We start from the raw sequence: 14,282 nt of genomic DNA, 5'->3' as shown, positions 1-14,282 counted from the left end.
GAAAATGGGGAAGGGTTTCAAGTGGCGGGGTTTTATTTTCTCATTTCAAATTTTCAATCTGAGGCAACCTTAGAGAGAGAACTTGAACCCTAGAGAGAGTGTCGCTTCCTCGCACCCACCCAACCTTAGAGAGAAGGACTTCCCTCCCACTTATCCATTGTCGCTGGAGTCCCGCCGTTTATGTCTACCCACCGCTTCCTCCCACCCACCCATCCTTTTTCGTGCCTCTTCCCTCCCACCCACCAATTTTCGTGCGTGTTCCCAAAAGCGTCGCCGGAGTGCCACCATTCACAAAAGCCCCACCCACCGATTTTCCTCCCTCACACCCACCGAGAAGCGTTGTTGTTCATTAAAGTGTGGAGGCAATGACAGCAGATCTGAAAACTATTCGCGTGAGATGAGAGGCAGCAATTCGCAGATGAGTCTACGGTTGAGTTTGTCTGGTGCGAGTTGAGGATGGTGGTGGTGAGAAGCTTGTGGAAGAAGAGAATGAAAGGGAAGAATGAAAGGAGAGAATGAAACGGGAGAATGAAAGGGGAGATTGAAAGCTCTGAATTTTAAAAATCGAAGAAACTATTACCTCGGTTAAGTAAATAACCGAGGCAATAAGGCTCTACTGCCTCAGTTCTAAAGACAACCGAGGCATAAACTTTTCAGAAAAAAATCAAAATAAAATTATAAATAGGAAAATTTAAAGATATTTCTAACTATGGACATGGTTCGCGGTTAAACCGAGGCATAAAGGCTTTATGACATCGGTTCAAATGGAACCGAGGCAATAGAGGTTGTCAAAATGGATTTGAAACATTCAAATACAGAGGTTGTCAGCTTTTTGCAAGACATACTGCCTCGGTTCTGCATAAAACCGAGGCAGTAGACCTATTTTGAAAAAGTTGGCAAGTGAAAAGACTGATTTGCAAGGTTTTTTGCCTCGGTTGGTCTGAGAACCGAGGCGGTATACCCTTTAGGCATCGAATCTAATTGAATCGAGACACTTTTTTGAAATCAAAGCGTAACGTGCGAGTTAAAAACCTATTTTTTCATTAGTGTACGTACATTTCCTAAATGCATAATAACATTTAATGTATTAAATGCCACTAGTGCAGAAAGGGGTTTTAACGTCCGATATTTTGGCCTTTTGACGTCCGCCGTACGCCCGACGTTTATGTGGGTGACGTCGCTCAGACGTCCGTTGTGGCAGGACGGACGTCTCTGTAAACGTCCGTTGTGTCAGCACGGACGTCTACATGAACGTCCGTTGTGGCAGGACGGACGTCTCTGTAAAACGTCCGTTGTGTCAGCACGGACGTCTACATGAACGTCCGTTGTGTCATGACGGACGTCGACATGAACGTCCGTTGTGTCAGGAGGGACGTTTACATGAACGTCCGTTGTGTCTGGACGGACGCCTATATAAACGTCCGTTGTGTCTGGACGGACGTCTATATATACGTCCGCCTCCTCCCCCCTGACGTCTACCTTGCTGAAATGTTTTAGGTAGGAGCTGGGGGGTGGACGTCCGTGTGTGCACTGACAGACGTCTGTAGACGTCCGACTGTGCACTAACGGACGTCTACTGGGCGTTTTTTTTTTAAAAATTAGTTTATTTTTTCAATAAAACCACACCTGAAAAGCAGAAAAATGTCCCAGAACAATTTTGCAATAATATAAAAATGCATTTTATATAAACAAAGTTCTACTTAATGTGGAGTTCAATCCACTACCAAACTATCAACATAAAACTTAAACTAAAAAACTAAACAATGTTCAACAAGAAATATAACTATTCCTAACTCCATCTTTGCAGAAGATAAGCGGTCCACTCCTGCCTTATCTGTTTAATTGTGTCTTCTGTAATAGGCGATGTAGTCTTGAAGCGCTGCAAAATTCAACAAAGATTCATTATTGTTTCATATATAGTTGTAGATGAATATGATTTGTAATGTATTGAAGGTATACATCATTACCTCATTCCAGTCATCTGTAATGACTGCTCGAATGATGGTCTTAATCCAACACATCACATAGAAGCCACATTCCCATGAATCTACCTGGTGGTTACACTAAAATAACAAACTAAATAGTTAAGAATTTAGATCATTCAATAACATAAATGAAAAGGAAACGTTAAATGACTTACAACCTTTGGATACAAAACTTGAACCAGTTGACCACGAGATTTACCAATAACTCTGTACAGATTGAAAACACAAAGTATAATTAATATGACTATTTTATCATAAAAGTTGAAGGTGAACATCAAATTCAAAGTCATTTTTGGAGAAACACTTACCCTTGAAGCATGGTTCTCAACTCAGTTTTCATCCTCCTGTGCAACGAACAAAAAAATATAATTTTACATTGTTTGGGAAGGATTACCATCAGCTGCCAGTGCGACCTATCACGAAGGACAAATAGTTATTCAACTAATTAACGAAACTATAATAATAAACTGACCACATATAACAACACCTACCCGTCAATGTATGGCACAAGGTATACGTCTCTTTTTGACTCATCCATCCATGTTTGCAAATAATCTTGTCTGTTTTGAAGTGTGTTACCAGACGGTTGAATGGTCTGAGGTTCAACAAATCCGTACACGGAAGACCGACCTTGGTCTACAACGATTGTGTCCATGTACCTAAAACAACAAAGTTAAGTTGTTAGAAACTATATAACAATGTAAATAAAAGTAATATGAAAGACCAAATTGAGTAACTTACATGCACCACAGCTGAATGATGGAAATATTCAACATCCTGTCTCCCCCAATCACCTCCAATGCATCAGAAAATGTGATATAAACTGGCACATGTGGGGGAAGACCAAATACCCTCAAATCCCAGTAGACTTCTAATGATGCTTTCTTTAATCTGGGTAATTTTGTCACTAACTTTGATAGAGGATCATCCTCCGCTTCAGCCATCTCATCATCTTCATGTATGACTGTATCATGAATTGGCTGCTTCTGAGGACGTGTGAACTGAAGATAAGAATTTACGTCAAAGCTTTGTCAACAATTATATGAAGAATAAACATAGAAATACTATTTTAAAAGACATTATACCTGTGGAGTAGCGATGTGGGACATGATCAATGCTCTAGGCCATGCAATAAATGATCCTATGGCCTCCCCCACAAAGTTAATTTCTGGAGTGGGTACAGGCACCTGAGCCTGGGGATCCCGAACCTCGTCAATGGTCACACGCACGTGCTGGGGTAATATGGCAACACCATGAATGGTCTCCCCTCCCTCAAGCACTCGTCCGACAGCCACAATGCGTGGGGGATCCCCATCAACCAATAGCTCATATTGACCGCTATACTGAGTGGGGTCTACAGCAGAGCATGATCCTTTAGTGCTGACACGAGGTGGTGTGGGAGTTTCATCGACCCCCATGTCGCCTTGCGTCATGGAATGCAGCTTTTCTTCAAGCGCTCTTTGTATTTGTTTTTGTTCTTGTAGCTGCTCCATGAATCGTTGCTCCATTGATCTCATGCTTTGGTTGAGTCTTTCCTCCCATTGAAGATCCATCTGCCTCAGTGTCTCCTGACTCATTGATTGGGGGGTTTTCTGTGTAGGGCCAAAATAGTCACGAAGACCAATCGCCCCAGGAACTCCACGTACACGTCCTGGGTGCTCGGGCCTTCCAATGGCCGTTGTCAGAATGTCGTCCCTACCTTGGCCAGCAAATGTGCCCTGAGTCTGCTGCTCAACCAACTCATCCTGCACATAAAAAAACCAAGTTACTTAGAAGACATGCTGTGATAGATACACAATCAAATAACTGCTTATAATTTGAACTTACAATTCTCTGTGAGATCAAGGCAGCTGAGGAAGATGTCATGTTCCCATCAGATTTAGTCCGAGCAGCCTTCCACAGCTCGTACCTAGCAGGTGCAGGTGCTAGGTCGGGCGACTCAAGTCCCAAGGCATCGGCTCTAGACTTTCTCAGTTTCTTCTCCAATTTTGCATATCCACCTCGTGATAACAAGTGGGGTGCGTCGTTTAACTTTTGTCTTTCTTGGGCGGCTAACCTTTTATCCTGTGAAACCATGTATATAAGTAAGTGTATAATCATAAAAACTCAATGAAAGGCGATCTTAAGAAACATACCTTCCATTCCTCAGACTCTCTAGATGCACGAAACTGCATCCAATCCTCCTCTGTGAAGGTATAATGCTGAGATGGATTTTCATGTTGTCTATCTCCAAAGACATATAGTCGTGTCAGCCTTGTCTTGAAATCCCTCCATCTTATCGCTATATGCGATAACACTTTCTTTCTGATTTGCATTGTGTTTGGAATATCAAAATGTTGCTGTTTAAAACCAAAAACTTGTTACCAAAAGAAAACATAACAGATAAGTATATCACAAATTGCATGAAGTATAAACATACCTGAACATCTTGCCATAAGAGGTTCTTGTCGACCTCTGGGACGTCATCCCAACATGCATGAAGGATAGAGACATGACTTTTTGCTAACTTGCCCAGATAACTCCTAAACCTATCAGCATTTGGCCCTGATGGATGCATGAATGAATTATACCCTTTTGTTTATTGGTGTGTTCTCTTTATCTATGCAGATTACAAAAGTACAAAGTTTTGCATTGGATTAGAAGAACGTTTAAAGATAGCAAGACATTCTAGGAATGTTTCTTCAAATGTTTTACTCTCTGTTCATCCATATAAGCTATCTTTGCAAAAACACATTTGAGTTATGCTTAAAGTCAATTTGTTAACATGATATCAAAATTATGGTTTAGACTCTATCCTAGCAAAATTTATTGTTGTTGTACATATTGTTTCACTCGCTATCATCATAGACGTCCGATGAGGGAGGGCCCCGACGTCTAAGGTTGTTTTATTACACTTTCCGCGAACTTGGGGCAGTTACGCGCAGTATTCATGATCTTCCTCCTCGCGTTTTCCCTCGTGGCTTTTCATTTTCAGGTACGTTTTTTTCTTTTGGACAGTTTAAACTTACTTTTACTCTGATTAAATTAGTCTGTGATGGATTATCTTCCATTTGAATCGATTAAAATGAGTTTTTGCTGTGTTTTGGTGCAGTTTTGCTCGTTTCCTTGGGCGACAATTTCTTGCATTTTGGGCAGCATTTTTTTGAGTTTTCGACTCCTCAAATTCCTCCACTACGTTTGTAATCGGTTAAGAAGGTTAACATTCTTGTTTAAAAGTTTTTGTCTATGCATGTTATTGGCTTTTCGGTATGCATGTTTTCTGCATTTTGATATGCATGTTATTAACTTTCAAATATGCATCCTATTAATCGTCGAATTTGCATGTTGTTGGCTTTTGGATATATACATGTTATTGACTTTTGAATATGCATGTGATAAAATTTTGTTGTGTTGTTATGATTGGTCTCTTAGATTATTACAATATAATTGAGTGAAACTTAGTTCCCGTTTGAAATTTAACACAAACAATTAATTTTTTAATCGTTTATGTGAAATTTTGAATTGTCCGATTAGATAGTTTGGGAAAATTATTTTTCATAATTTTCTATAACATGTACGTTGGAGTTTATGGATAAGATTGATAAAATTTTGGTACAGTATTTGTATTGTTCTCCGGATGCATATTTGATTGTGGTCCTCCTTGACTATTCTCATTTCGTGTATATCAGAGACCTGTGGACCAGTTAAAGTTTGACACGTGACCCGTGTCAAAATGTTGTCAAACTATATTGTTAAAGTATCATTATCCTATATAAAAAGTGTGAAAGATCATGGAAATGGATTCTCGTTTTAGTATAAGATGGAAGAAGAAATGTTTATCATCTTTGAGCTGAAACAATAAGTTCAAGTATTTGGGAAGATTTATGTATGGAATACGGTTTTGAAAATTTTCGGAAATGCAAGAACTATACCTTTTTGTGTACTAGGAACTATAATTTCTGGTATAGGGTAAGATCCTTCTTTAGGTGGTGGTACAAAATGCATGAAAGCTTTGTAAGGATAGAATAGTATACCATGTATGGGGATAAATGGTCCAATAGTTTGTACATTAAGTTCTAGAAGCAACCTTTATGATAGAAAGAATTATTTATTGATAAAAATAGTCGTTAAATAATTTATCAATTAAAAAATTATATTTAATCATATATAAAAGCCGAAAACCCTCTAAATATTTAAATATACAATTCAATGTTCTTGTATATTTTACTTGTTATTCCTATATGTGACTGTGCACTCTATATAAAGAAACATATTTAGAAGAATACGATTCTAGTATTATATATACCGACAAAATCCAATGATAAAAGAAGACCAAAAGATATATTTTTATTGAACACCTTTCTGATATATATATCACCCACATGCATCTTATTAATTATTATTGCACACAAACTATAAAAGTATTATATTCTCCACATATATAAAACTTCACAGATATTATAGTACATACATGAGCATTATCTTTGGCCACAACCTTCTTTCAATTCTTATTTGGTGGCATCTTTTTCAGCCTCGACAATATGAGCATCAACATCCTTAATGATATGGTCATATAATTCCAGGTAGCCATATGGAGGATGAACATCCTCTCTTAGCTTCTCATATTCAATAGTCCATTTGATTGCAGCTTTGCCACCTTCTTTCTCGATGGCTTCAAAGATTATCTTCAACGTCTTATATTTATCATCGACAGCTTCACCAAAGACGTTGTATTTAATTCTTTTGTTCTCTTCATCAACCGATTCAATACTTTCAAGACATGTTACTGTCTTACCGTCTGCAGTTTCACAATAACCAATTATTAATCAACTAAAATATTAGAAGAATACGTAATTGATGACTCATTTGCTAATTTCATGACAAATATATTTTTAGTCTCTATATAAATGTTTTTTATTTCTCAATTTCGGTTTCTAAATAAAAAATTGATTTTAAGTTTAATTCAATTTTATTAAACTGAGATTTACCTCTATTATATATTATAAATTTACTTTATTTTTAATCAATATAAATTTTTTAACTTACTTACCTTATTTCTAAATATATATATATATATATATATATATATATATATATATATATATATATATATATATATATATATATAACATAAAACTAAATAATAGTTTGAAAATAGCACGATAGAGGATGACATAACAGACTCTACAAACAACACATTTTTTTAAAATGAATTTTGAAATGATAGACTCTACTTTAAAATGAACTTTGAGTGACATAATAGATTCTACTTTAAAATGAACTTTGAAAATAGCACGATAGAGGATGACATAATAGACTCAACAAACAACACTTTGTAAAATAAGATTACTTTATATATATATATATATATATATATATATATATATATATATATATATATATATATATATTGTAAATTTATCTTAAGAAATAAATTTTAAACGTAACTTAGTTTTACATAATTGACTTTGTATTGTAAAGTTTATTTGTATATTATAAATCAGGCTTAACTCTATTTGATGCGAGGTCAACACAAATCCTTAAACACAACTTATTTTGGTTTGATAAATCAATCTTTCTAGATATTTTCTTAACTTGATAAGAAAAACATATAATGTAAGAAAATTAATTAGTGTTTTTGATAAACTTATTATCAGTAATTCCACAAAAGTTCCATTTCAACAATAATAAAAAATAAAAATAAGAATACTAAATAAATTATATGCATGAGTAAAACTAGTTTATTGTCATTTACATTAGTTATCTTATTTTAGCTTATTCAGCAATTGAGTTTAACTTCTAGGGTAATTGTGAATTTCGGGATATGTAATAATTAAGAATTAATTATTTTATTTTATTTTCTTATTCTTTCAATACTTATTGAAAAGCATAGTCCAAATAGCTTTATAGGTTTGATCTACATGCATTAAAATTAAGTAAGGAATAATATTAGTTAAGTCATGAATTTGTCGCATTTTGATTTGTCTAACAGATATATTTAAACACAATTTAATTATGAACATAATTACCTAAGGTATAAGTCCAGTGTTTGACCGAATCATTGGTATGCCAATCATCACCTTGATGGAGTTTGGCTCCATGAACTTTACCAGCAACGTGTTGAACATGGTGGAGTTTTTTGGAAAAGATGTGGAACCATTTGTCTGCAGTTGCATAAACTGGAAGTTCAGTGCTAATTGTTCCGGTAAGTGACATTATGAAGGATTGCAGAAACAAACAACTGAGGAAACGAATGGGATAATGTAGAGAGGGATGAGAATCCTTAAATAGGAAAACCTTACCAATCTCTTCGGCTGCTAACTAATAAAATTAATTGAGAATTTAATGCTTTTGAAGAAATAAATTCTGGCTTATGTGATAAGATAATTAATTATTTGTATATTTTAATATGTAACTATGCTTAACCTAAGTGGTTGTTTTTCTTTTTTTTTTAACTAGTCAAGTGACCGTACGAACGCACCATTTTTTTTAATAATCGTTTTTATTTTGTAGGAAAAAATAATAAAGTAATCAAATTATTAAATTATCAGTTTTACACTAATGAAAGGAAAGAGGTGGGATGCATATTTTGGAGATGGGTTTGAGTAAATCGGGAAAGATGCTTTTCAAGATTTGAAGACGTGTTGCATTTTGAAGTGGCTGCAGTTCAGTTGATTGGCGGCGGGATCGGTGATGATTAATGCTTCTGTGTTGTTTGTGATGCGGTGTGGATTTAGGAGGTGATTGAATGCTGCCGTTGGTGCTGTTTTCAAGATTTGATTTCTTGTCAAAAATCTTATGCTGCGTTCACTCAGTTGATTATACTCAGTTGAGAACTCAGTGGTGCTGGATATCAATAATAATTTTGAACCAACTAAAATAATACACTCAACATTTATTATTTCATATGGTTTATAATAAATAAAAATAAAAAATTAGATAATTGGTTATAGTTTAAACTCTCATGTTGTCTCTTCATATTTGAAGAATCTCAAGTATGTCCTTGTTTTTTAAACTGTCAAAATTTGGTCCATATATTTGTAAAATTGAATCAATTAGGTTCATATATTTGAATAATTGAGCCAATTAAGTTTTGTCTGTTGAATTTTCACACATAGCGTCAAAATCTACTGACTTGGTGCACATGTAATATGCTGATGTATAAGTGTTATATTACATGGAATTTGTTATTTAAATTATCAATGTTTGACATGGCACGAAACAAAACCTTCTACTCTTCAACCACCCACACTTCCACAGTCTATGGCCTCGCTGTCGTCACTCTTGTGCTTCTTAGCCAAACACGCCGTCACTCGATGCCTATGTTGCGACAAAGGGCTTGTTTCCAGTTGTTCGGCCATTTGCGCTGTCTTCTCCTTCATCACCTCCTGGTAATACTCAATCAGGTGTTGTGAATTGATTGGACATTTACCTGAGGGTCCTTAGTGAGACACGCCGGAGACAATGGTAGTGGTTCCTCCGCTGTAGATTCCTTCATGGTGCCGTTGAAGTTGAAGCGTGGTTGGACTGTCCTTGTTGGAGTTGGTCGCACTGTCGTCGTTGAAGGCAAAATAATTTGTTCCACATCACTTCTAAGTTCAAAAAATTATCAGAAATAAATTAGGCACTCCGAAATGAGTGTCATCTTCATAGTTGACGTGCTTGTGCAAAACTTTTGCTTGAAATACCCACTTATTTTGCCTTTGCTACCATTGTTGTTTCTGCACCGTAGGTTTTACTAAATATGGTTCCTTGGCCATTGAATTCTATATAAATGGCATAAATAATTTGTTCCACATCACTTTTAAATTGAAAAATTGATTAGAAATAAATTAGGCACTCAAAAATTAGTGTCATCTTCACGACAAAGCTCTATATCCCCACAACAATGCTTTGTATCCCCACGACAAAGCTCCCCTGCAAGTGCTGCAAACAACCATTTTACCAAAAATGAATGAATCATATGTACAAAAGTTTGCTTATTTATTTATTTGTTTATGAATCACAAACTTGGGAGGTTCCATTGTTCCAGGGCATTGATAACCACATATTTGTTTATGTTTGTTTTATTTTTGTGCATATTGGAATGAGGTGAATATATATGTATAAAGGAAGAAGGGGATTGAAGGAGAAAAAAATAGGGTGGTGGGGCAGAGAGATTCACCGTGTCACGACAATGAAGAACACGAAGAGTCGAGGAGTGGCTGCCGCCGGCGAAGCTCTGACCGCGACCGGAGACTGGCGACGAGGCCCATGGCCTGATTGGATGAGGAGCACGGTGGTTAAGGGCCTGACCCTTTTCAATTTTTCCATGTCATAATCTTTTAATTTAAATAAAAATTCAACATAATCAAAACAATGTACATCGGCATAAACACATCATCATAGTTTAACACCGTCTATCAAAACTTAATGGAGAGGACAAATTTGACTATATTTTACAAGTATATGGACCCAGTTCTAACAGTTTAAAAAACAAAGACCCACTTGAGATTTCACAATAAATATGGGGACGATCTGAGGGTTTAAACCTTAGTTATATTTCAGAACAAGGGAAGAAATTAATTTTTTTATTTTCATATTTATGTATAGTGTTTTTTTTATCACTTTTAAGAAACAAATATATTATTTGTTTTATAAGTATACTTATTTAAAATATTTTTAAAATAAAATAAATTATTAAAATCTAATTAAATATTGAGAGACTTAATTATTAATTATTAAAAAACAATTATTGTAACATCCCAGATTATATATAGAAGCATATAATATTATAGTAAATCCATATTTTAATAAAAGAGAACAGTTAGAGTAGACTGTAAATAAAGTTGTTTAGCTTACAGTCATCCCAAATTGAGTCATAATTTAAAACTTAAACATGCTAGAGTATTTCAAAATAATAAGGACAACTAAGAGTCCTAATGAAACTAATCAGCAACATTGTCTTCCTCCAAAGCATGCTCCAGAGGCACCTCATCCATCTCTCCTCACATCTAAGTGGACGATCATTGCAAAAGAAAAACATACCCAAGCAAAACACAAACACAGAAGCAATGGTGAGCTAGATATAAAAATCATGTTATAACATCCACATACCATATGCAAATAAAGACAGATATATTGGACTATACAAACATGAGTTGTTGCACTTAAACTTGACTCATCCGGACTTAGAATGATTGCCGAGCTATGGCGGGTCATGCACTCGTGGTGCCCTCTACTACTTTGCAAAGCCATTGCCAATGGGTTTCACCCTACCACACTACTAGGTTAGTCCGTTATCACTCACCTTGGGCCATACTGGAAGCACCCAAGACTAGGACCTCCTGCTACTACTCACGACATGATTCAATCCTCTCTACTTGAGAATGATTGACCATTGTAGTTCCAGGATAACCCCCATGACTGAGCTACCATGCAAATCATTCTAAACAATAAGGGCACCACCATGAATTTTCTCCTTGAAGATCATGGAATTACGTCAATAATACAAGGCACCACCATGCGCCCCATTCGCCTTTCCAATTAAATGGACAGTGGTTCCAAACCACCACCAGTCGCATAAGGATAGGATTCGCCACGCGAATCCACAAACAAAGAGCAACACCCTTTGCTCATTCGCACAACGCCCCTACTCGCACAACGAATGACTCAGACAGTGAGCACTCTCTACAAGATCTCACTATGCGAGACAGCTCGCATAACGAGTCGGCATAATCTACAGAACGCAAATTCTGCAGAATTATGCAACTCACACACCATTTACCATTTCTAGTTATTTTCCCCAACTTCTAACACCCCTAATTCGTGTATTAAGCTTAATTAAACTTGCCTAGATGATCCTAACTCTCCCTATTACTAATCTAAAGTGATTAAGATCAAGTTTTATCTTTTGAAACATCGATTTTCACAAGTAAGGACCCAATTTCGATTTTACGACTTCTAACATGTTCTGGTCCAGTTTTATTATCACCAAAATATGATGTCACAAACTTGTTGAACAATCGGCAAGTATGACCGAATCGTTTCAAGTAATAAACTCGGTAAGACCAAGTATCGTTCTCCCAAAGGACTCATGGCCTAGTTTAGTTATGTGATTTGTTGATTAGCTAAGACTTAATAACAAAATAATTGGAGTTTAATATGCAAGACAGAAAATAAACATGTATGCATGAGTTTTGATCAATGGCAAAAGCAAAAGACAAGCACTTTCAATGAAATATATATATGAATATGTTGTTATGGGTCAATTTCATCTTATCCACTCTCATATACTTTAGGAATTCAACATTCAAGTCATCATTGTTAATGCCACTCTCTAAATTACCTTTCAAGAAGGCTTCTCCCTAATTACGAGTTCATACGATTCCTAGCATTCCTAATAATTAGTTTTTTTAGCACAGGAGCTTAAGGCAACCAATATATTATTGGGAGAAATTCCCCGGATCTAGACTTCCCGTACGTTCCCGTATCGACAAAATCAATAATCATGCATTGAATGAGTTAAACAAAGCAAGCATTGAGCAAAGAGGAAAAACCCTAACTAATGATGAAAGAAAGCATAGGTCTTAGATTAAGATGTAAACACAAATTCCATATATGAGAGCTTCAAAAGATTACATTGATTCCCCAACAAACATACAAGGTTTAGTTCACCATATTCAGGGTGAAACTAGATGAACAATAATGGAAGAATGGAAGAGATAGAAAAACCCGAGAAAGAGAAGAGGAGAGCTGTCACCATCTCCCAATCTACCCCCAAGGGGTGGAAGAGAGAGTGTTTGCTTTGTTTTTGCCAAAGATACCAAACCCTAAGACATCTAGGTCTTTAAATAGGACATAAAAATAATAGAAAACGGGTCCAGGCCCAAACAGATCATAAAATCGTAAAACTGGCCCAAAACTCGTCTGGTTGACTTTTTTCGTATTCTGGTTGACTGGTTGACTGGTTGACTTTTCTGGTTGATTGGTTGACTTTTCTGGTTTCTGGTTGACTTTTCTGATTCCATCTCTCTCCTTCTTCACTTCTTTCACTAAATTCACCTTAAAACCTGCACAAAAACACTGAAATCAAGCATAAACCTGTCCAGCTCTCTTATTTCTGAAAATATGGATAAAAGCATGATTTCAAGCTAGTTTCTAAGTGTAAAGGTTGCTTTTTGTGTCAATTTTAAGCATTAAAATAACAGTTTTTCAACTGTTATCACAACCCCAAACTTAGAACTTTGCTTGTCCTCAAGCAAACAAGATGTAACTCAATCTTCAACCAATTCATATGATGGTTCACTCATTCAAAAATCCTTTTTTTCAAGATAAGTAACAACTTCACTCAAACTTATGACCAAGAGTTCAATCAAGATGTGCACATGCTTTAGTGTTCACAAAGTCATTTAAATTTCAACAAATGCTATTTTTCATGAATGATCAATCAATTAAGCATGGATGTTCATGTGCTTATGGAATATTTCCCCACTAGGTAAAGTGTTTCACTCAACACACAAGTGTATAAGAGGTAAAGTGTTTCACTCATTCACTCCACTATCCCAATGTTACATGAATCAACTTTGCCTTTCATTTTACCACAATCAAAAACATTCACAAGCATGCATCATCACAAGGACTTTTCAATGGCTTATAATGTGGCTGGGCTAACAAGAAAATTGGTTTTTCTGGATCACAAAATCCTTGAGTTAAGAGAATCATAACAACACAATTTTTCTTATTCTTTCCAACTTGCCTTTGCATTTGCATTGAGCTTTGCTTCTTTTTCTTTTCTTTTCTTTTTCTTTTTTTCTTTGCATATTCTTACTTTTTAGCTCTTAGCTCAATGCTTTTCCTTTTTCATGTTTTCCCAACAACCCCAAACTTGAACATTTAACAATACCACACAAGATCTTCTAGTTAACTCAAGGTAAAGATTTTCAATCAAGGGTTTCAGTGTATGTTCAAGGCTAAGGGTTCAAAGGATAGAACACAAAGTGTTCTCTTTTAGTGGGCTAACTTTATGAATTTGGCCAATAAAAAGGGTTCCAACAAACGGCCTTGATCACATGATGCAAAACAAGCAATTGATTCAATCATAGAAAACCTGGGCAAAGTCATTCATGCTTTCAAAGTAATAGCATTCAATCATACCAAAAACTCTGGAGCTCAAAACCTCACATATAAGCTCATTCACATTTGACATACACATCCTGCTTAATTTCACAATCACAATCATGATATCCTGCATTTGTTCACAAAGCTTGTGAATCACCTGTATAAGCATTTTAATGTGCACATATATCTCAACATCAATCAATCACTAATCATCATCAA

At 35.8% G+C, this 14,282-nt stretch overlaps 1 protein-coding gene and 1 pseudogene across 3 annotated transcripts; both read right to left on the bottom strand.

Moving 5' to 3' along the window:
- Positions 1-1,716: 1,716 nt before the first annotated feature.
- On the bottom strand, positions 1,717-2,601 carry LOC148192385 (uncharacterized). Of its 2 annotated transcripts, XM_088098303.1 has the most exons (5): positions 2,477-2,595; positions 2,294-2,398; positions 2,144-2,192; positions 1,968-2,063; positions 1,717-1,879 (listed from the first exon to the last, which is right to left on the bottom strand). In XM_088098303.1, exons 1-5 carry the CDS (start codon positions 2,521-2,523, stop codon positions 1,790-1,792), a joined length of 387 nt encoding a protein of 128 aa, XP_087954429.1. In that variant the 5' UTR covers positions 2,524-2,595; the 3' UTR covers positions 1,717-1,789. The 2 variants fall into 2 exon arrangements, 1 of the variants encoding a protein (XP_087954429.1); XR_015781970.1 differs by having other exon boundaries at positions 1,968-2,190; positions 2,477-2,601.
- A 3,682-nt stretch (positions 2,602-6,283) lies between these two features.
- Positions 6,284-8,233, bottom strand: LOC148192384 (MLP-like protein 43; annotated as a pseudogene). Its single transcript, XR_015782306.1, has 2 exons — positions 7,994-8,233; positions 6,284-6,762 (listed from the first exon to the last, which is right to left on the bottom strand). The product of XR_015782306.1 is annotated as an MLP-like protein 43 (transcript).
- Between the last annotated feature and the right edge of the window lie 6,049 nt (positions 8,234-14,282).

The sequence above is a fragment of the Vigna umbellata genome, chromosome 9 (genome assembly GCF_029865625.1).
Source record: "Vigna umbellata cultivar VRB3 chromosome 9, Vumbellata_1.0, whole genome shotgun sequence".
NCBI classification, from domain to species: domain Eukaryota; kingdom Viridiplantae; phylum Streptophyta; class Magnoliopsida; order Fabales; family Fabaceae; genus Vigna; species Vigna umbellata.
This window is presented reverse-complemented; position numbering and strand designations above follow the sequence as displayed.